Raw genomic sequence first — 23424 nt, forward strand, 5'->3', positions numbered from 1 at the left:
ACAGTAATATGACGAATTCGCTTATAGGTGCTTTTTCATTTAGCTTTGACACCAAATATTCCACCATCATTGTCAGCTCCTCATTCTCGTGATAAATTAACTCTGACTCCTGCTGCCGATCTGTGCTGCGACTCTCGTTCAGCTCACGATTTATTAAGCAGACACCGTTCAGTTTTTAATTGTAGTGTCTGTTCTCTTACAGAACTAAATGATTTTATTTTTAAAAAAATTTTTTTTTTTACAAAAATCGACGGTGGGGGGCGGTGCCGGTTAGTGATGTAACCGGTGTTGCTTCTGAACACCGTCAACACCGACTATCGTAGCAAGCCTACTCTGTACCTGTGGAGCTCACTCCATTCTGTCAATATCTGTGTATGAGACCCATTTTAAAAAGGACTACTTGTTGCCTATCTCTTCCTTGCATAACCTCTGAAGGGTCAGCACTGTGGCCAGTCCATCGCAGGGCACTTGTTGCATCCTCCTGTTAAATTGGTGACATATTCCAGGACCCAATACCAGTACTTTGTTGCTTACCTTTTTCTGTCACCAAGGATGATGTTAACGATCTAAACGCAAGGTCTAAAGTGCACAGCGAAAGCGCCCTTAGGGCGAGTCCAAGTCCACTTTTGCTAGTTTAACGACGGGAAAAATTGTCGGCTCGCCCGGCGCATGGTCTAGAAGGGTTGTCCCTGTTTTCTTAATGAGTATGTGTTTTGAGTGTAACGTGCAATAAACCAATCAGAGTCTCATCTCCCATTCCTTTTAAAAGCCAGTTGCGCTCACGCCATGACGGATTCGCTATTTACATAGTGGAATTTGCAAGCGGAAAAACTGAACACTTCTCTAGTGAGGAAACGGATCTGCGTTGTGAACCTGCCTATAGACTCATGTTACTAACGCACTCTTTAAATAACAAAAATAAAATTGCACCATTGACTTTAGGCCAGGCTTCAGTTTGTCAATGGCACCGTCTATTTCCGTTGCCTCAAAATAGCAACGCACCAACAATACGCCTGAACACACCTTGTTTTCAGACCAGCACGCCCATGGGCGCACAAATGCATTTGCTATTTAAACAACGTGGCAAAGAACGTGAAAATGGTAACTGTGTCAGGCTGAAAATAACAAAAAACACTTGCCTGGCGCTGCGCACCGGGTGTATGATGGGGCTGTTAGGGAATTTACTGTTAAAGATCCAAGGACCAGATATAATTAGAGACCAGGAGTTAGAAGTGCAGTCAATTTAAGACAAGAGTCAGAATTATAACCTGACTGCATACCCCCTCTGATCTGAGGGCGCGGGCACTTCCTGCTGTGTGCCGTGTGCGCAGACTGGTGCATAGATATATATACACTAGAAGTCGCATTAAAGACATTCGTTCCAATGAACTGCTGTAGCCAAGGCGACATCTAGTGTATATATCTATGCACCATTCTGCGCACACGTCACACACCAGGATGCGCTCGCGCCCTCAGATCACTTGGACGTGGCTGTGTTACAAGAGGTAAAAATTATATAAATACTGTTCGTCTTCTCACACAAACCGCTCGTTTCGTGTCTTAGGCCATCAATGTGTACTTACGATGGGGAATTGTTTAATTTGGACGATGGGGAATTGTTTTAATTTGGACTCTGTGCATGCTCTTTGAGACAGTGACCACAGACCTGCATGATATGACTGTCAGACAAGAGCGGTTTGACCTAAAAATATCAAAATTGAAACTACTGCGACACCTACATCCTGGATGCCCTTGAGGTAAGCTAAAACATACCAAAATTTAATTTCAAAGTGAACTATCCCTTTAACTAAAAAATGGTCACTTAAACTGTTGGTTCCAATGGCCCTTGTGACCTATAGTCGTCATGGTGAGCTAGAAGAACATATATATGTTTCAATACGTTGAAGACCTTTCTCAAACAAAACGAGTCCATATTTAATTTCTGGAAGCCGGGCTAAATGATCAAGCACTGTTACTGCATTCCTGGCATGGGCCAGACCCTCAGTCACCTTCAGATATTTAATACACCAGTCAGATATTTAATATAGACATTAGAGAATATATGAAAAGAACATTTCAGTAATCACACTGGTAACTCCTATAATTAAGTAATCTCATATGCTTAGAGAAGTCATTCACTCATTTGATATTTAGACTGAAAAATATTGATTAATACCTTGATTATAATCACTCATTAGATATACATTGAAGCAGCGGTGGATTCCAGAATCCACTTCCCTCAGGGCCCATCAATTTTTGAGTTTGGCACTGCTCTTGGAATGGATTTGATTAATGGATTGCATTTTCTTCTTCCATTCTTTCGGAATCTGCTCGACTGTCAGCACCTGTAATGGGCCTTTCTGCTTCTCTGCCTGTTGCTAAGCTGTGATGTACAAAAGGTTTCCTGGTGTAACAATATTAGCTCAAAGGGGAAATAATAATAATAATCCATAATTACCAATTATGATTAATTATTAATATTTGGGTCAGTTAAATAGATTAACTTTGAGGTAAGCTAATTAATATTACAATCAATTAATCAGTTCCAATGAACTCTTTGATTATTCATTTATTCTAAGAAAAGTGTATCTTTCATCGTCACTGAAGAATAATTATTCCTTAGCATGTACAGCAATTAGAGCATACTGTAACAAAATCAAAATCGTAAAAGGGACTTTGTATGCAAACAGAGGATTAGAAATCAAATTTATAATTGTGCACAAGTTTTATTAACTAAATCACAAACATAATTAACACTAAACAAACATAAATACATTCATACATCCATACATACATGCATAGGTAAAGGGGTGAGTGATGTGGAACCGGAAACAGGAAATAGAACTATGGAGCAAGATCTATTTCAGTATGAAAGAACCATAAGCTTATCTTCAGAGCAATCTCATCAAAGAATACTTGCATGGCAGTTGCAATCGTGGAAAATCCTTGAAGTGGTTGAAGATTGAATTCGTTGATGGGTCTGTGGCATTGAAGAAGAGCATGGTGGCTTCGAGCACATGGCTGTTGTGAGTCGAAGCCTGCTGCCCTGGCCTGCTGAGGGCACGCTGGACAGCGCGGCGTCCCCAAGTGCCGAGAAGACCAGGAGTGGATCGTTGCCCCTCCCCCAGTAACAGCAGAAGCTGCCTTGTTGTCGGATGAGAAGCGTTGAGAAGAGAGGGAGGTCACTGTGGTCCGTCTCTAATAAAGCCTGAGAATGGCCACCCCTCTCTGGGTTTGCTGTACCAATGAGAAGGGTGGACTGTCTGGCGTGAGTTTCCTCTGTGGTGAAGATTTATGACGCTATCTCAAATCTGCCTTACCTCTTTTCTGTTAATTAATACTCAGATAGATATAACAAATCCACACTGCATTCTAAGAGAAGGTGATGTACATCAAAGCATGAGTCATCAAATGAGGATTAATAAGATAGGAGACATGATACAGGTAAAGTTACATTGACCGTTGGTTGTATAATGAAATACATACCATGGTGTATACATAATAGGACACAAAACATCACACTCATTCACACAGTTTCTGGGATGCACGTTCATTTCTAGCTCAGTTCGTCTCTGATTAATGCAGCGAAGTCTGCATGGAAGATTGTTTCTTCCCATTGTCTCTCTCTTGCACATGCGGCCACATACTTTTCGATCGTAAAAACTGTCTGTGTTCCCTGTAACAAGACACCGTCCTGCCAGTGTGTTAGCCTCATTTGGGATGTTAGTTTTTGGTGAAGGTTTCACAGTTAGTTTGCTGGATTATTCATTAAATAAATGAAAATGAATCATTTGTGTGTGTCTGATTGGTCCAGACGCTACACTGGATAAAGTAAAAGTCTCTCCTAATGTTACACCTGGTCAGAAACTCAGATCTGTTCGAAAGGGTGTCAGTGAAGAACTTCAGCTTATTCTTGACTTTGGTGTCATTGAGAGAGTGGATGCATTAAGGTTTTCAAAAGTACTGGTACTTCAGTACCAATTTGATATTTAAATTTTAAAAACATAACAGTACTAGTCTTTATGCTGTACCGGTATGCTGTACCGGTATAGTATAGAGTACAGGGCGAATCTATTACACTGATAGGTGCTGATTTCAAACACTTCTGTTTGAAGCTCAAAACGACATAGTTTGTTCAGCGTGAGCACTGCATGCTCTCGAATCATTTTGTTATAACCAACAAAGTATAAAGACGATGAAAATAAAAGATTTATTGTGCAGTATAGACAGGTTTTTTATTTTAATGGGAGTTTTCATTCAGTAAGCTTGCGCTGCGGCTGAACTGAAGAGATATTAGCTTCATTGATGATAAAAAGTGCTTTTTGGTCGCTTTCTGATATAACCCATTTATAATTTGAAATGTTATTTTTTCATGCTGCCAAGTACACACTGCAAAGTTTCAGGAGTGACAATCATATTGAAATGAGGAATTGAATTAAGTTATGGGGAATATATTGTTTCCTTTTATTTTATTATTGTCCAGAAGATGGCGCTATGGGTTGTTGTGCTGGTACCCTTACGTCTCATCCGTCCTTTGGATGAGACGTAAAACCGAGGTCCTGACTCTCTGTGGTCATTAAAAATCCCATGGCACTTATCGTAAAAGAGTAGGTGTGTAACACTGGCCCCGGCCACATTTCACCATTGAAGTTAGAAACGTGTATACCAATGTCGTATGTAACTTTAGAGATGGTCCCTAAATGTGCGACTGTCCAATGTCAAGCCAACTTTATGCCAGTATATCACTGGGAAACGCTCAGCATTCAAGTTTGCGCGTAAAGTTCATATTCTGAGTCCATCTGCTTGCCTGCGAGTTTGGTCTTTTATATCACTGTATTAGTCCATTAAGCTACGTTAAGCGTTTTTATGTCCTGAAGTATTGAGGGAAACCCTAGTAGTCTACTGCATGCAGCACAAACTAAACAACCAAGAGAAATGTCAACCTCAAATGTAACATTGGATCTGTACATCCGCATCGGGGGAATAACATTATAATCTTGTTCATGGTAGAGAAAGATGCATGTAGGCTACACAGGAAAAGTAACCGTGAAGACACTGAATTTAACATAAACAGCCATCATAATAATCACAAATACACTTAAATTGCTGTAAATTACTTTTATGAATGAATGGCTTGTTCTAACTGTTGCTGGTCTTCATCAACAACACACGCTTTTGCACCACCTGCTGGTGAAGTTGACTAACAGCAGATGGAGAGTATGCTCGGTAATCTACAGCTTTTCCTGCAGTTCCTGGATGTCAACATAGAATTTTCTGTCGAATTTGAACCACTGAATTTGTGGAAGCGAATTTGCAAAGCGAAATAAAATGGACAGAAAATTGCCCGTTGATTATTATAGCTTAATAGCTTAACTTGGAAAACCTTTTTTTTTTTTTTTTTGCCTTTGTCCCACTTTTGGAGTGTTGCATCCATTAAAATCAAAATGTGTTTATATTTAGAAAATACATTTAATTTGGTCAGTAGAAACTTTGGAAATCTATTCTTTGTACTTTTGAATTTCTTGATTTTATTGCATTTTACAAAATGTCCCAAATTTTATGCAAATCAAGTTGTAGGTTCAATACAATCCATAGTACAAAGAAAAAGTAAATTGGACTATGACATGAACTTTTGCCAGCATTATTGATCAATCCACAGCAGTTATTAATAGATTTTAGGGAATCATGCCAGAAAAAAAAAAAAAAAAAAAAAAACTAAATCAAGACCTGGACAATACAGTAAACCACCTTTCTTTTTTTTTGCTTCTTCAAATAAACATGTAAGTCATCAAAGACAAGGTTTGTCTGAGGAGACCCTTGTTTTCTCAGCTGTTAATCTCAAACTAACATCCATAACAGTTGGAGTTTAAAATGCGGTGTATGCAAGCTCTGTAATCACTTGTGCAAAAAGCATGTGCCTGAAATGTGGCACAATTTATGTCTCTGCGAAATTATCAGCGTAGCATAGTTACACGTTCAAGTTGTTTGGTGTTTATGGTGATTATTTCATGTATCTGTTTCATAGACACATAGAATCATTAAATGACATATGAGCCTGTTACTCATCAGTGTAAGAGCTGTATGGCGTCTTTTGACATGACAGCTGAAGAACTTTCAATCATGCTTGTTAATGTGTTAAATAAATAGCAGACTAATAAAGCATTCATTAATAAATAGATAAAACGTATGGCTTAAAGAGATACATTTCTAATAAAGCTATTAAACAGGCAAAAACATTGAGTTTATTTTATTCAGGAATGAAACTTGTGCTAGGGGTATAATTTGTAGAACCTTTTCGGCATAAAGGTTTTTTTGGAATTCTAGGGTAGAACCCTGTTCAAGCAGTATAGGTTGGGTGAATTAGATGGATGTATCAGAATAGATCCTTCTTTCTGTATGTGTGTTTTTCCTGTAGGTGACAAGCGATCTGTTTGACATCATGTCTGGTCAGACAGATATTGATCACCCACTGTGTGAGGAATGCACTGACACACTCCTGGACCATCTCGACACACAACTCAACATCACTGAGAATGAGTGCCAGAATTACAAGTTAGTATCACTGTCGCTCAAAACATGTCAAGTAACAAACAACTGTTTTTCTTTCTTTTTCTGTGAGTGGGATGTGTTAATTTTTTTTGTGCTAGGGTTTGTATCATCATTTTTGTCATTAAACCTTTTTAGTCAATACATGATTGACATCATTGACTCCAGTGGGTCACTCAATTGGCTTTGAATTGTCAGGAGCTGTTTAGAGTTGCTGTCTCAGCTACCAAAAGAGGAGGAGGCCAGTCTACTGAATGCACTGCAGCAGTTGAAACAAGAAGAGGAATCTTTGATCCAGGAACTGGAGAGCATTGAGGGTCAGCGTGAAGCTGTGGCAAAAGAGCTGTCCGAGGGACGAAACTACAGCCAGCTGATGGACACAGAAGAACTTCAGTACATATGAATTATAATATTTACAATGGAGTCATATCATTCTTTTTTTATTATAATAGAGGAATCCCTGTTCCCTAGGGCAATGCTAGCATTTAGTATGTGAGAGGGACACAACTACAGCACAACTGCTGTTGTCCTCCTTTACAGCCTCTTTGCAAAGCTTGTACACAGTGCGTGCAGAATAATTAGGCACGTTGATTTTCTGATCATATTTTTTTTTACAGGCACATTTTACCAATTCCAAACCACATTAATCTTAACTACTATTCATTTTGTATTTAATCATTTATAAGTGAGATATAATTGTTTGTGAAGGCTGGAAATGAAAAACGCCTTATATTCAGGTGTGCAGAATTATTAGGCACGTTTTCTTTTACAGATAATATAAGCCAAAAAGATAGACCGACTGGGAGTGACTCTTAAAGGACCATCACATCCTCTTGTACCACTGTTTGAAGAATTCATCTTCCAGAATCTGGTAGTAAGTTTTGGGAGTTCATTTTAGTCCATCTCCTACCCTGAAGTCCGTTTTGCAGAGATGGACTAAAAATGAACCCCCAAAACTTACTGTCAGATTCTGGAAGATGAATTCTTCAAACAGTGGTACAAGAGGATGTGGTGCTGGTCCTTCAAGAGTCGCTCTTAATCTGTCTGTCTATAAAGCCTATAAAAAATATATATATTTTACTACACTTCAGCTTGTGATTCTTATTAAGTGGGGGTCATTTTTTAGGATTCTTTACTTAACCTAAGTCTTTGAGATCCTGACACCTTGCACTTCTGGAGACTCCAGGTAGGTTGCAGTTCTGAAAAATGGTGGCCCTGGAGACTAATTGGTTCCTGATGATTCCACACTTAATTCTTCACCTTAATTCTTTTGCAATTAACATGTCTTTTCTTCTCCACCTGTTTTTGTCTGACCCTGCTGACCCAATGAGCATTTCACTGTCCAATTGCATCCTTCTCATGGGCATTTAATAATTTTTGACTTTTCAGTCCTAGTTAAAACTCTTTTTTTGGCTTATTTTATCTGTTAAAGAAAACGTGCCTTATAATTCTGCACACCTGAATATTAGGCATTTTTCATTTCCAGCCTTCATGAACAATTATATATCACTTATAAATGATTAAATACAAAATAAATAGTAGTTTTTATTAAGATTAATGAGGTTTGGAATTGGTAAAATGGACCTGGAAAAAATATATGATCAGAAAATCAACATGCCTAATAATTCTGCACACACTGTATTGTGAAACATTCATAATGCAGTCCTTGCTCAAATTTACTGCTCAAACTGTCAAGATCAGATTGAAATCAGGTGAAGTTGAAGTTAGCCATTTTAAATCTAAAACATGTCATATACAGTACAATATAATTTAAGTTGTTACAGCATTTTTGTAGTGCATTGACCATGTTTTTTCGAGAAAAAGAAAAAAAGTTCCTCTTAAATACTTTTTAACTTTTTTTTTTTGTTGTCAGTTTCCAGGTAAATACATTTTGTCATCTTTGTTTGTCTCAGGTATCAGAAGGAGTACTGTGAGTTTAAGAGACAGCAGCTGGAGTTGGATGATGATCTTAAGAGTGTGGACAATCAGATGCGTTACTGTCAGATTCAGCTAGACAGACTCAAGAAGACCAACGTTTTCAATTCCACCTTTCATATCTGGTTTCATATCTCTTTATAAAAACCTGTTTTAATTAATATTTTAGGAACAAGTTTCGGCATCAAAACAGAAATATGTGCACATTGAATAAGCCGATAATTTATATGTATTTATATGCAAAACTGAATTGGTTAAAATTATGCATATAAACATTTTAAGGTTTCTTTTTTCTTTTTCTTTTCTTTCTCAGGCACAGTGGGCAGTTTGGAACAATAAATAACTTCCGCCTGGGCAGATTACCCAGCGTACCAGTGGAATGGAATGAAATTAATGCAGCCTGGGGTCAAACTGTACTTCTGCTGCATGCGCTTGCAAACAAGATGGGACTTTGCTTTCAGAGGTGCTTGGATAAGAAACATTTTTTACTAGATAGATAAAGCTTGTGTAAAAATGTTGATGTCTTGTCTGAAAGTTTCAAATACTTTAAAAGCTTGAAGTTTTTACATCAAGACAAACAGGAAATCAGTCAAAAATCAGACCAACCAATTTAGTCTACATTAGACCACATCAAACTGCATTAGACCTCAGCAGACCTTTAAGAATCACTTTCAGATCCCATTAAACCTCTTCAGACACAATTAGAGTGCATTTACACCTGGTCTTTTCATGAACGCCAATTAGTCTAATCAGTAAAAATGCATGAAAATGATAAGTGTAACGCTTCGTTATGAAACCCAAAGCGCATCAGACTTTAAATGCGTTCCCAAATGCACATTATTGGAAAGCCAAACGAACAGCACATGCAGAAACTGAGTTTGTGTGGAGCAGCATTTACTATGAACAGAGCCACTCTGAGGCACTGGAAGAATCATGTAACTTGTCCTGTCGGCATGTAAAAAATTTACTGTAAAAACTGCAGCGCATGTATAAATTTAATTGAATCATAGTGTTTGTGATTTCACAATAGCACAAAACCATTTAAAAATCCCAATGTGGCTTAAATATATTGTGCAGCCTTAGAATACGGTCTAATAATGTGGTTCATGCTGCTCTTCCATGGATTGTGCCACTTACAGCATTTTGCCAGTTAATCAACATTGGAAAATTTAAATTGAGGATTTTTTTTCAAGTCGAGCGCTCAAATTTAATCGAGGAATCGTGAAAGCCCCAAATTAATCATCTTATAATGAACTTCTCCAATAATTAATTATTGCCTAATAACTATTAACATGTTTGCAGATACCATTTAATTATTATAATTACAATAATTATGATTATCTCATATAATTTCCATGAGTATACCTGCATGTAGACACTAGGGCGCTTTTTGCCCAAAAGTCTTGCAGACTTTGAAAACGGGCTGGAAAAAGTGGCCTCTCAATTGTCTCCTAGGGTTCCGGCGGAAGTCGCACAGAAGTCTGGAAGCGCCGTGCCTTGGATATCTCACAGGCAGGATTATCGCACACTGGTCACGTCATTCTTTAATCACGTTTTCAAGTTCAAGGTGGCAGTCAATAATAGTGAATCTAATCTCCAAAAGTTCACTTAAAAAATAAAGTAGTATCAATGGAATGGAAAAGTTCTGTTATAGTGCCACCTATGGTCTGATCTCCATAAAAATGTGCGGGCTTGTTTAGGATCATATTTCGCATAAGCTCACCTAAAGTAAAGTATAGCATTTTAGTTTTGGATTTATAGGCTTTTGAGTATATTTTGCCATGCCCATTTTCTAAATGACTAAACGTTACAGATATCCAAAGGGTAAAGTTCAACAATTGTTTTTATGATTATTGGCCTAAAGAGTCTAGAGAATTTTACTGCAGTGATTTTATTGAGGTTAAGTGAAAAACCTAGGACTAGTTTGCAAAAGTGTTTTTATTTTTTTATTCTCAAATATTTAATGAACGATTCGATTGACAGCAGTGGTCCAAGAGGCAAAGTTGCTCAGAAAGATGAGTTCTGCCATATGGTATGAATGTCGTGGGCATGTGTGGAAAATGTGTGAAAAATCACGTGATATACAATCCTTTTTACGCACTTGAAAAGCGCGAAGGCACCCTCGGTGGCCGGTTTCTTTCTAATTTCGCACAGGCCTCTAGGGTCGTGATTCAAACAGGATCAGTGAGTTTCGTTTCCGATTGGCCTTTGTTTACCTTCTCTGACAGCCGCTCGATCTTCACTGGTCGATTGCGACAGTGTTTTTCGAGAAACATGAACGTTGTATGCCTAGGTGAACGTTGTAGATGGGGGTGGCTACTAACATCCCTCAAACTTTCAAGTCTCTATGACTTACTGCTTGGTCTGCCTGATCACTTTTAGGGGAGAATGCTGAGCCTTGGAAATTCTAACAATTACAATAGGGTTTCTAAACTAAAAACAGTGCAAACGGAAATAGAATGGGCGATCTATATTATTTCTTTATATGAAACACTATATTATTCAAGCCACAAAAACAAACCTGTTACTGAAAAATGCACTATACACAATCTTCTCGGGTGAAGTCAATACATACATATATTTGTTCCAATTTGTTGTATTTTAATGGAAATAATGTGACGCTCTGGCGAGGCATGATTTTGAACAGCTGGAGTCATAGTTGGGCACTGCGGACTGACGCTGAGTGGTGCTGCTGTTGTGCATACAGTCATAGAAAACAATGTGTTTGAATTTTAAAGACACGCCTCTGCACTGCTTTTCTGTCAGAGTGCGACCCTCTTTGTGCTTTGTTTTTCTAATGTTTGAGACTCCTTTTATGGGTAGAGCTCTGATAGCGATGCCATGCAAAGTGATAGAATATAATTGATGAATCATATCCTGCCAAATTTTTAAGTGTGTTGCTATGCCTTACCCACCATGGTGGATTTTCATCCCTCATTTGACTGGTTGGCAGGTGTTAATGTCAAACCCTGATGCTAAAATAATGTAACACATGCAGTCATGTGAAAAAGTACGTACACTCTCTTTGAATATATTGTTTTACGCATTAGTACATAATAAACAAAAAAATTGTCTGGTCATTAGCGGGTCCTAAAATTAGGTAAATACAACCTCAGATAATACAGTGAGGAAAATAAGTATTTGAACACCCTGCTATTTTGCAAGTTCTCCCACTTGGAAATCATGGAGGGGTCTGAAATTGTCATCGTAGGTGCATGTCCACTGTGAGAGACACAATCTAAAAAAAAAAATCCAGATATCACAATATATGATTTTTTAACTATTTATTTGTATGATACAGCTGCAAATAAGTATTTGAACACCTGTCTATCAGCTAGAATTCTGACCCTCAAAGACCTGTTAGTCAGCCTTTAAAATGTCCACCTCCACTCCATTTATTATCCTAAATTAGATGCACCTGTTTGAGGTCGTTAGCTGCATAAAGACACCTGTCCACCCCATACAATCAGTAAGAATCCAACTACTAACATGGCCAAGACCAAAGAGCTGTCCAGAGACACTAGAGACAAAATTGTACACCTCCACAAGGCTGGAAAGGGCTACGGGGAAACTGCCAAGCAGCTTGGTGAAAAAAGGTCCACTGTTGGAGCAATCATTAGAAAATGGAAGAAGCTAAACATGACTGTCAATCTCCCTCGGACTGGGGCTCCATGCAAGATCTCACCTCGTGGGGTCTCAATGATCCTAAGAAAGGTGAGAAATCAGCCCAGAACTACACGGGAGGAGCTGGTCAATGACCTGAAAAGAGCTGGGATCACCGTTTCCAAGGTTACTGTTGGTAATACACTAAGACGTCATGGTTTGAAATCATACATGGCACGGAAGGTTCCCCTGCTTAAACCACAAGGCCCGTCTTAAGTTTGCCAATGACCATTTGGATGATCATGGGAGAAAGTCATGTGGTCAGATGAGACCAAAATAGAACTTTTTGGTCATAATTCCACTAAACGTGTTTGGAGGAAGAAGAATGATGAGTACCATCCCAAGAACACCATCCCTAGTGTGAAGCATGGGGGTGGTAGCATCATGCTTCGGGGGTGTTTTTCTGCACATGGGACAGGGCGACTGCACTGTATTAAGGAGAGGATGACCGGGGCCATGTATTGCGAGATTTTGGGGAACAACCTCCTTCCCTCAGTTAGAGCATTGAAGATGGGTCGAGGCTGGGTCTTAATGACCCGAAGCACACAACCAGGATAACTAAGGAGTGGCTCTGTAAGAAGCATATCAAGGTTCTGGCATGGCCTAGCCAGTCTCCAGACCTAAACCCAATAGAGAATCTTTGGAGGGAGCTCAAACTCCGTGTTTCTCAGCGACAGCCCAGAAACCTGACTGATCTAGAGAAGATCTGTGTGGAGGAATGGGCCAAAATCCCTCCTGCAGTGTGTGCAAACCTGGTGAAAAACTACAGGAAACGTTTGACCTCTGTAATTGCAAACAAAGGCTACTGTACCAAATATTAACATTGATTTTCTCAGGTGTTCAAATACTTATTTGCAGCTGTATCATACAAATAAATAGTTAAAAAATCATACATTGTGATTTCTGGATTTTTTTTTTTAGATTATGTCTCTCACAGTGGACATGCACCTACGATGACAATTTCAGACCCCTCCATGATTTCTAAGTGGGAGAACTTGCAAAATAGCAGGGTGTTCAAATACTTATTTTCCTCACTGTATATATCAGACATATTACAACGTGTCATTATTTGTTTAACAAAAATAGAGTTCTTTTTCTTAGTTCTTTTTCTTTTTCTTAGTTATTTTTCTTTTCTACTTAGTGAAACTAAGTAGACCCTATAATTCAGTAGCTTTTAAAATCAACTTTAGCAGCAATAACTTGAATCATTTTCTGTATGACTATCAGTCTCTCACATTGTTGTGGAGGAATTTTGGATCATATTTTTTTCTGTGCCCATGCTAACAGATTAGAGCATTCAAACTGCACACGGATGTGTCATGGCCAGAACGCTGTAGGATCTGTGCCATGCAGTGATCGTTATTCATTATTATTAGTAAATTTTTGCTGTGCAGCACACGCTGAATTAAAGTGATAGTGCATTGTTCATGGTCAAACTAAACCTGGATTAAAAAGAAAAAGCACATTGAGATCCGCACCACTTGCTACTCTTCCCACTTGGGATCTGACATTAACACTGACACTGCTGAAAGCCCTAAGGGTCTACCCTATAGTGCTTTCTTTCAAGGCAATGCTGCTACTGGCTTTGGCTTCTGTGAAGTGTGTGAATGACGTGCTGAAAAGTGCTCTCAACAATTTTTGGAGCAGAGGTCATAATGCTATCTTCCCCAGTAATATTTACAACCCCATTTCCAGAAAAGTTGGGACATTTTGTAAAATGCAACAAAATCAAGAATATGTGGTTGGTTAATTCTCTTGAACCTATATTTAACTGACAAATGTACAAAGAAAAGAATTCTATGTTTTCACTGGCCAAATTAATTGTGTGTTGTAAATATAAACACATTTTGATGGCTGAAACACACTTTAAAAAAGTTGTGACAGAGGTAAAATAAAAGTGAAAAGATAACAGAAAATTCAAGTTAAACTGTTCTGATAAATGTAGCTTGAAAGCTTTACACATTCCAGACCTATTTGGCCTCTTATTAGCTCAAATTACAAACATGTAGTACATCAGAAATAGAAAGGATATTTACCGTTGGCAACGCAATGCATCCAGTGTAAGCAGCATAATATCCAAGCCATTGTGAAGCCTACACGATTAACGTAATTTATACAGATTTCTTATATGGTTTGTTCTCTTTGTAGATATCGACTAGTTCCTTATGGAAACCATTCATATTTGGAATCTCTCACAGATAAGTCGAAGGTAAGTGCCACATTTAAACTGTATTAATATATAATAATATAAAATAAAAAAATATATATTTTACAGGTGCACAACTTGAGTTTTTGAGCACCTGGTAAATGGATTCTTTGGTGAATACAACAGTGGCCTTGGACTTTATAAGTAGTATAAAGTGTAATAGGATGGTTTGAGAGAGAGTACAAAATTTCAGCGGTCATTTCTTATACCAGTCAAATTTAGCAATCCATTGGTGTGACGTTGTAAAGCTAGGTGCCTTTGTCTTGCTTTAGAGGCAATCTTTTTTAAATCGTGTTTAGATCTTGCTCTTGTGACATCACACATCCCACAAATTTTGAGCTTGGTTAAAAAAAATACTGAATTTATACTGATGAGATTAGTGCACAGCTGCATGTCATAAACACTTTGCAAGAGAGCATGTGCACATACAGTGGTGGTCAGAATTGATGGCACCCCTGGTAAATATGAACAAAAATGGTTGTAAAAAAATAAACCTGCATTGTTTATCCTTTTGATCTTTCCTTCAAAAAATTCCTTCACAAAAATCTAACCTTTCATTGTAAAATAATTGAAATTGGGGGGTAAATAACATTATGAAATAAATGTTTTTCTCCAAAACACGTCGGCCACAATTATTGGCACCCCTAGAATTTTTTATGAGAAAAATATCTCTGAAGTATATTCCCATTAATATTTACCTTTATTTAGCACACCATGGTGACTAGGAACATGAAATTGTCCAGCTATGACTTCTTGTTTCACAGGAGTTTAAATATGAGGAAACACAAAGGCCAAATTCCCTTAATCATCCATCACAATGAGTAAGAAAATAGCTAAAGAATTGAAAATCCCCATTTTGACCATCAGGGAAATAATTAAGAAGTTATAATCAACTAAAGATGTTACGAATCTGCCAGGAAGAGGACGTGTGTCTATATTGTCTTAATGGACGGTGAGGAGGAAATTTTGAGTGGCCAAAGACTCTCCAAGGATCATAGATGGAGAATTGCAGCGATTACTTGAGTCTTGGGGTCAGAAAGCCTAAAAAAAATTTATCAAACAATCCCTACATCCCCACATGTTGTTTGGGAGGGTTTCAAGAAAAATCCTCCTCGCTCCTCCAAAAGTAAACTCCAGCATATTCAGTTGTCAGACACGACTGGATCTTCAAAAGAGACCGGATTCTGTGGTCAGATGAAACAAAAAAAGGGCTTTTTGGCAGCAAACCCACCAGATGTGTTTGGTGCAAACAGGGATAAAAAGTACCCTATGCCTACGGTTAAATATACTGCTGGATCTTTAATGTTGTGGGCCTATTTATTTGCTGGAGGTCCTGGACATCTTGTTCAGATACATGGTATTATAAATTCTAGCAAATACCAACAGATAAAAAATCAAAACCTGTCTGTCTCTGCTAGAAATCTTATAATGGGCCGTGGTTGGATCTTCCATTAGGACAACGGTCCAAAACAAACATCAAAATCAACATAAAAATGGTTAACTGAGCACAAAACGAAGCTTCTGCCATGACCGTCCCAGTTCCCTGACCTGATGAGTGGAGTGAATTGAACAGAAGCACCACCAACATGAACTTGTGAATCTGAAGGATCTGGAGAGATTCTGTATGGAGGAATGGTCTCTGATCTCTTGTCAGTTATTCTCCAAACTCATCAGGCATTATAGAAGAAAACTCAGATCAGTTATCTTGGCAAAAGGAGATTGCAAAAAGTATTTAATAACAAGGGTGCCAATAATTATGGCCAGCGTGTTTTGGAGAAAAACATTTATTTTATAATGTGATTTACCCCCCACTTTCAATTCTTTTACTTCAATGAAAGGTTAGATTTTTGTGAATTTTTTGAATGAAAGATCAAAAGGATAAACAATGCAGATTTATTTTTTACAGCCATTTTTGATCATATTTATCAGGGGTGCCATCAATTCTGACCACCAAAATCAGATCAAACCCTCCTGATGGTTTATGTAGGCGACCACCGATGTATTGTCTGTGCAGATAAACACATGATGGCCCCTGAGGTCTGTGAGGAAATTCTTTAGAGCAAGAAAAACATGATGATGACCCTTCCAAAGACCTTGAGTCGAGCGACTTTCCAGAATTGCTCCCCAAGACTTTGGGACAGGAACCATGTTTTTTTCCACATAAGCATTGCGTTTGACCCTGATCATGCGAAATGGGTTGCCCCTCAGGGAAAACCCTTTGGTCCTGAGCCACCACTGCAAGGGTCTCATGTACAGCAGGCCAAAGTATCACATTGGACGCTGCTGCCATCAGTCCCAACAGTCTCTGAAACTGTTTCACAGTTGAGTGACTGGCCTAGCTTTATTCTCTTTATGTCCGAAAAGATTGATTTGATGCTTGCAGGGGAGAGGTGTGCCTGCATCGACACTGAGTCCCAAAGCACGGCTAGAAAAGTGGTCCTCTGAAGTGAAGCAACCACACTCTATTTGATGTTTAGCCATAACCCCAACTTTTTCATGTGGGCGAGAATGATACCTCGATGCTGAACCGCCATTTGATGCGAATGAGCCAGAACCTGTCGTCGATGTTGTTCATGATGCGAATACCCTAAAGGCGCAGAGGCGCCAGAGCTGCATCCTTGCATTTTGTATATATTCAATGGCCCCTTTCCCCCAGCAGGGTTTTCACCTCTTGTTCCATTACTAGAAGGAGAAAAATAAGGTGATGTTTTTCTGATTGTGTTTTTGTGCTAGCTGGTTTAGGCCTGTCTTAAACCACCAGTAGTTTGCAGCCCAATAAGTGATTCATTCTTAATGAGGGATTTATTGAATCATTCATTCATGAAACGGTTGATTCCAAAATCGCATACTCTTTTGAGTTTGTACATATTTTGAACAAATTCAATAACAAAGCTCTGCAATTCCAATTATATATTTATTCTATTCCATCTTTAATGCTTTTTATTTTATTTTATTTAGTTTTTTTTACTAGTTTATAATTGAATTAGAGAATTCTCCAATTGTAATGGTTACTATTTGTAGAGCTTTCTAATTGTAATTTTTACTAGTAAGAATTGAATTGTAGAGCTCTCTAATTTAATTCTTACTAGTAAAAATGCAATTACGATGAGTAACGCTGGGAACATTTTAAGCTACAACCCCAAATCAAGAACATTTGTGATTTTTGGTGGCTGCAACACACTCCCAAAAAGTTGGGACAGAGGCATGTTTACTACTGTCACATCACCTTTCATTTTAATTACACTTTTTAATAGTTTGGGAATTAAGGAAACTAATTGTTGTGGTTTTGCAAGTGGATTTTTTTGCCCAGTCTCGCCTGATACAAGACAGTCAACTGTCTGTGGTTGTCATTGTCTGATTCACTTTTCATGTAGGCCATACATTTTTAGTAGGAGACAAAACTGGACTGCAGGTAGCCAGTCAAGCACATCTACTCTATGGTGTAGAGTGTCTACAAAACCACTCTGTTGTAGCACATGCTGAATGAGGCCTGGCATTGTCTTGCTTTCCAGGAAAGATGTCATCTTGATACCATTAAATGTCTCTGTACAATCCCAATATATGCCTCAACGTCAGTGGTACGCATGCAAGTCACCCATGCCGTTTGCACTGATGCACCCTCATACCATGACAGACGTTTGCTTTTGCACCTGTCGCTGATGAAATTCTGGATGGTCCCTTTCATTTTTGGGACTGAGAACTCAATGCCTGTTTTTCTCCCCCAAAACAAGCTGAAACGTGGACTCATCTGACCGCATCACACAATTACACTGTGTTTTGGATCATCTGAGATGAGCTCGGGCCAAGAGAACTGATGTATAACTTTCTTGTTGCATACAAAAAGAAGAGATGGTTATATCTTTTTAGTCTAATATTTAGTATTAACTTGATACCAAAATATTGGTACCTTTCACATTACTACAGTGAGCAATTGTTAGCTGGTAATCTCTACATAGCAGCCATCAAGAAGATAGAGGGCCTTTTGTGTTGAAAAAAAAGTTTATTCTAGAATAGTGATAAGACTGGAGCCTTCATCTCATGTGAGCATAGACCATCAATCAATTTGCCAAAACTACTGTACATTTCTAGAAAGTAAAAACTAAAAAGCCAAAGTAAAACAAATGTACATGAAAAGGTGAATTGCATTTCTTAGTGGGATTGATTTAATTATCAGGAAGACACTGTCCTTTACAAATGACTTGGAGGAAATGTACAAGTCCAATCATCAGCATAGTTTTGCTTCTGTTTCCATTTGTAGGAGTTGCCATTGTATTGCTCAGGTGGTCTGCGCTTTTTCTGGGATAATAAATTTGACCATGCAATGGTGGCCTTCCTTGACTGTGTCCAGCAGTTTAAAGAGGAGGTGGAGAAGGGTGACACAGGCTTCTGTCTGCCATACAGGTAAGAATGTCCAGAAGACAAATTTATATTTAAAAAAATTCATTATAGATCACCAGGGTGTTGGAAGATATAATTGTATCTAGTACAAGGGAAAGCTAACTTAATCAGCCAAGCGAGGATGGTTGTTGGGAACATTGATAATCTCAAAATGACCTTCTATCAGGCTATTAATTAGTCATAGATAGTGGTAAACATGTTTTTGTTTTTTGCTAAGACCAATTAATCTGCCAATATTTGGTGATTTTGAGATGTTCTGTGTTATGTACCAATATCTATGACTTTAGCAACACAGTTTTAAAGCTCTATCTAAGAGCATGATTTTCCAAACACTTTCTGTTTGTCTCCTGTATTTAGAATGGATGTGGACAAAGGAAAGATTGAGGACACAGGTGGCAGTGGAGGTTCTTACTCTATTAAGACTCAGTTTAACTCAGAGGAACAGTGGACCAAAGCCCTCAAGTTCATGCTCACTAACCTGAAGTGGGGTCTGGCCTGGGTCTCCTCGCAGTTTTACAACCGCTAGATTTGATCTCGACTCTTACCTGATCCATGACGAGAGGAAACCACATGAGATCTTCACAGTACTAGGATGGGAATGTACCTTTTTTGAGTAAACTCAACTTCAATCACAATCATTTTGTTAGAAAACAGAAAATGGAATAAATTAACTATTAAAATACCAGTAATGTGAATTTGTGTAACTGGTGGTATATTTCATGAGCGTCAGGAGTATTCGGGGTGAGCAGGGGTTGGAGGGATGGTTTTTAGCCTATACCTGAATGTTTCCTTGTCTAGAACTCCCCAGGAGTCAAGTGTGGAACTTTAATGGGAGTTAATGGGGGTAAATGGGGTTATTCTTACTCAGCCATGTACGTAGATATGTTTCAAGTTCATTAACATCTTGTTTATATAGGGCTAAGTTCAAATACAGAAACAGGTCCAGTCAAAGCAACTTACATTTTTAGAAACATCACAAGCTAAATAGGCTAGTATTTGTAATCACACCAAGGTAAGAAAATATACAAATACTGTATAGATTTAGAAATACTCATGGTAATTGTGTATATCCATTGTAACTATAAAATAACAATAAACATTTTTAAACTTTAAGTAAATTTAATGATAATAATCTTTTTTTCAGTGTAGGCATTTGTGAATGGGCTGATGAAGCTATAATTGCTCAGTGATCTTTTTTTCATTGTAGGCATCTGTGAATGGGCTGATGATGATATTATTGCTCAAAGGAACATTGAATTATTGAAAAATAATGCACACCAAGGTGGTATTTCAGCCATGACGCAAAGTGTCAATAAATCAATAAAGTCCAGCATAAATTATTCTGCTTATAATTTAGTTTCCACACAAGACATTTTTCAAGTTTTTGTCCTTAAAATGCTCTTGTGTGTAGAACTACTTTCTTAGCCATCTTCCATATAAACTGCCCAAGCAGTTGTGCCTCCAAGTGGGGGCCATGGCCACTCCTAAAAAACTGTGGCCACCCCACTGACACCCCCCATTTGTCAAAACCATGTTACTCACCATGTTACACTTTGATGAAAAATTATTTTGCTGTTTTTTGCTGTAAGGCCCTTTGAAATATCTGAAAATAATTTGTGAGGAAGAACTGTAATGCGGCTGAGAGAGGTCTGGGGCCTGGACCATGAAGCTGATTTCTACTTGCATATGTAAAAAATAGCAACAAATTCGGCATATGTTCATTACAATTACATTTTCTCACTAAATTATGTTATCAATTATAAAAGTTAGTGAAAAAAACCCCTCTCATAGTATTGGGGTTTTGATGCCAGAAGATAGACTTTATTATCAGAGATACACTGCTCCAAAAAATATTAAGGGAACTCTTAATCATCACAGTATAACACCGTCAAATAAACTTCAGGGATATCAATCTGTCCAGTTAGGTAGCATAAGTGATAGTGAATCAGTTTCACTTGCTTTGGTGCAAATGAAAGTGACAAGTGCACTGGAGAGGCAACAGCAAGACAACCCCCAAAAAGGGAATGGTTTTGCAGGTGGTGGCCATTGAGAATTCAAGGTTTTTCTTGGCTCAAAACGAGGCAGAGGTGGTAAAATCCTGATCATGGCTGAAGAAAACACTTTTTACAAGCAAGTATTTTAATAAGATAATTAGATTTTTATTTTTTCTAAGACTTTATTTTTTCATATACTGTGTTTCCCACAGGATTTTTTTCATTAATCTGGAGCACTTTGAGAGTTCAAAATTAATAGCTCCGACCCATGTTCAGTGTGCAAAGAAAAGTCTGTGCATTGACTTGTACCTGGACTTTAAAGGGAACTCTAAGGCTCATGTGCTATAGATGTGCAGATAATCTCTAACGTCACACGAATCCGCTGTTAAAAATAAATCATCCAACTGCTCGAACCTTTGATATTCTCTGATTTAGATATCTGCACCTTATCACATTACAATTATTCAAATTCTCAGTGTATGGTAACATATCACACTGAAGTAGGCTTGGCATGAAACAGCATTAAATGAGATTGAGATTGTTTTAAATATTTTTTGAATATACAAATAAGAAATGTTGCAAAGAATGATACTTTGAAACTAAATCACCTGTAGGTGGCGGCAGGTGACCATCTTATACACTCACACTCATTGTATATGAGTGAGTCATTAATTCAAACGATTCGTTCAAACGGCTGATTTATTCTGAATGAGGCAATTGTTTACATTTACATTTATTCATTTAGTAATAAAAACACAGTCAAGTGTGCTATGGTTCTGCTGTAATCTTTGGAACTATTTTCACTGCTGAAACGGAGCAAAAAAAGTCAATATTGCGTCTAAAATGTAAGTCACTTAATTTTAACTATTTGTTTATTGACCTTTGATATGAAAGCAGTCACATTTTCAATTGTGATGGTATTTAGGAAAACAACACTCTTGGTCGTGTGATGTATATGTTAAAACTCCTATATAGTATAGCCTATAATTCCAAATAAGGTGTGAGTTTGGTCTTTTATATCACTGTATTAGTCTATTAAGCTACATTATGAGTCCTGGCAGCACGGGAATCCCGAGGGAACCACCAGTGCAGCACAGTGCTGTGATATAAAGTTAAGGAAACTGAACAACCGAGAGAAATATGAAGAGTTCAGATGCAAAAACCTCTAAATGCCATCTGAAATTTTCTTAAAAGAATGATCATTTTTATCAAGCTTGTATATTTAAGTTCAGTAATTTCACTTAAATGACAATTAATAGGTAATCTTCATTGCCATTTAAGTGAAATTATTGAATTTAAATATACAAGCTTGATAAGAAAAGATCATTCTATAAGAAAATTTCAGATGGCATTTAGAGGCTTTTGCATCTGAACTCTTCATATGTCTACTGCCACAGATTTAACGTTTGATCTGTACGTCAGCAATCGGGAATAACGTTATAATCTCGTTCACGGTAGAGAAAGCTGCTTGCAAGTAACCGTGAAGACTTAAATGTAAACACAGCTTTTGTATTTATCAGCTTTTCCATACATATAGCTACTGACCCTGATAATCATCACAAATACTTACCTTGCTCCATTTCTGTAAATCTGTTTTTATAAATGAATGACTCTCTCACCCGTAGTCTTCGTCAACTGCCGCTTGCACCACTTGCTGGTGAGCCGACTAACATCAGATGGAGATTATGAATCGGCAATCTATTGATATTCCTGCAGTTCCTGGATGTGAAATGTTGAATTTTCTGTCGAATTTGATCAACTAAATTTGTGGAAGAGAATTTGTAAAGCGAAATCAAATGGACTGAAAATTGCCTGTTGAATATTATAGGTTGTTTTTTTTAAACAGAATGAACATTTTATAAGTGAAATCTGAAAGGTGAATATGGATTGATTTTTTAAATAATGAAAATGTGTGTGAAATGTTTTGAATTGAAATATTCACAGCTTAAATATTCAACCATGTTGAATTTCAGCCCATAAAAAGGAAAGCCCTAAAAATACAATGTATTAAAATGCAATCACTGTTGATGCAATACATATTTTTTTTTCAATTAGTGCAATTCAAGAAGCTTTTTTCCATGTAAAGCGCTTTGAGTAGGCCTACCCAAAAAAGCGCTATATAAATGTAACAAATTATTATTATTTTTTATTTGTCTTATTTTTGTAAACATTTGGCATTACTTTACTTCCATACTAGTACAGCCATGGGTTAAATTGGGCAGGCTCTGTCCGGAGTGAGCCCTGGCACACTGCAACTCATCAGTCTACTATAGGATCAATATCCCCCCGTCTAAAATATTGCAGCCACAGATCAAAAAATAATAAGCGTGAATCAAAAATTTAAAAACGCATGTAAAAATATATTGCACAAACTGAAAAAAAATAAGGCAAAATGATCAGAATAGCAAACAACGTGGTCACGGATCAAAATATAATAAGTGTGAATCAAGAAATAACAAGCATGAATAAAAACTTTAAACGCATTAAAAGCTATTTTGCACAAAACTTAAACTTATGGTCATGCTTTCTTAAAAAGTATGTTTTCCTTGGTTTTATTACTCTGTACTTTGTGCTCTCTTGCATTTTCTGCTCATATTTTACTCTTTTGTACGCTTGTGCTGTTTTTCTATGATTTCTATGATGCTTTCTATGATCTGCGCTTGCTTTCACAAATGTTGCAGT

General features: G+C 37.6%; 1 protein-coding gene across 1 annotated transcript in view; it reads left to right on the forward strand.

The window, feature by feature from the left end:
- The window catches only part of becn1 (beclin 1, autophagy related), a 92384-nt gene extending 72941 nt beyond the window's left edge, over window positions 1-19443 (forward strand). The window contains exons 6-12 of the mRNA XM_081392124.1: window positions 6416-6552; window positions 6745-6939; window positions 8460-8606; window positions 8795-8944; window positions 14293-14353; window positions 18609-18751; window positions 19106-19443. Of these exons, the coding sequence (XP_081248250.1) occupies window positions 6416-6552; window positions 6745-6939; window positions 8460-8606; window positions 8795-8944; window positions 14293-14353; window positions 18609-18751; window positions 19106-19274 (1002 nt within the window). The 3' untranslated portion in view covers window positions 19275-19443. The remainder of the gene's footprint in view (window positions 1-6415; window positions 6553-6744; window positions 6940-8459; window positions 8607-8794; window positions 8945-14292; window positions 14354-18608; window positions 18752-19105) is intronic.
- Window positions 19444-23424: the final 3981 nt, after the last annotated feature.

Source organism: Scardinius erythrophthalmus (assembly GCF_964197995.2).
Source record: "Scardinius erythrophthalmus genome assembly, chromosome: 18".
Lineage (NCBI taxonomy): Eukaryota > Metazoa > Chordata > Actinopteri > Cypriniformes > Leuciscidae > Scardinius > Scardinius erythrophthalmus.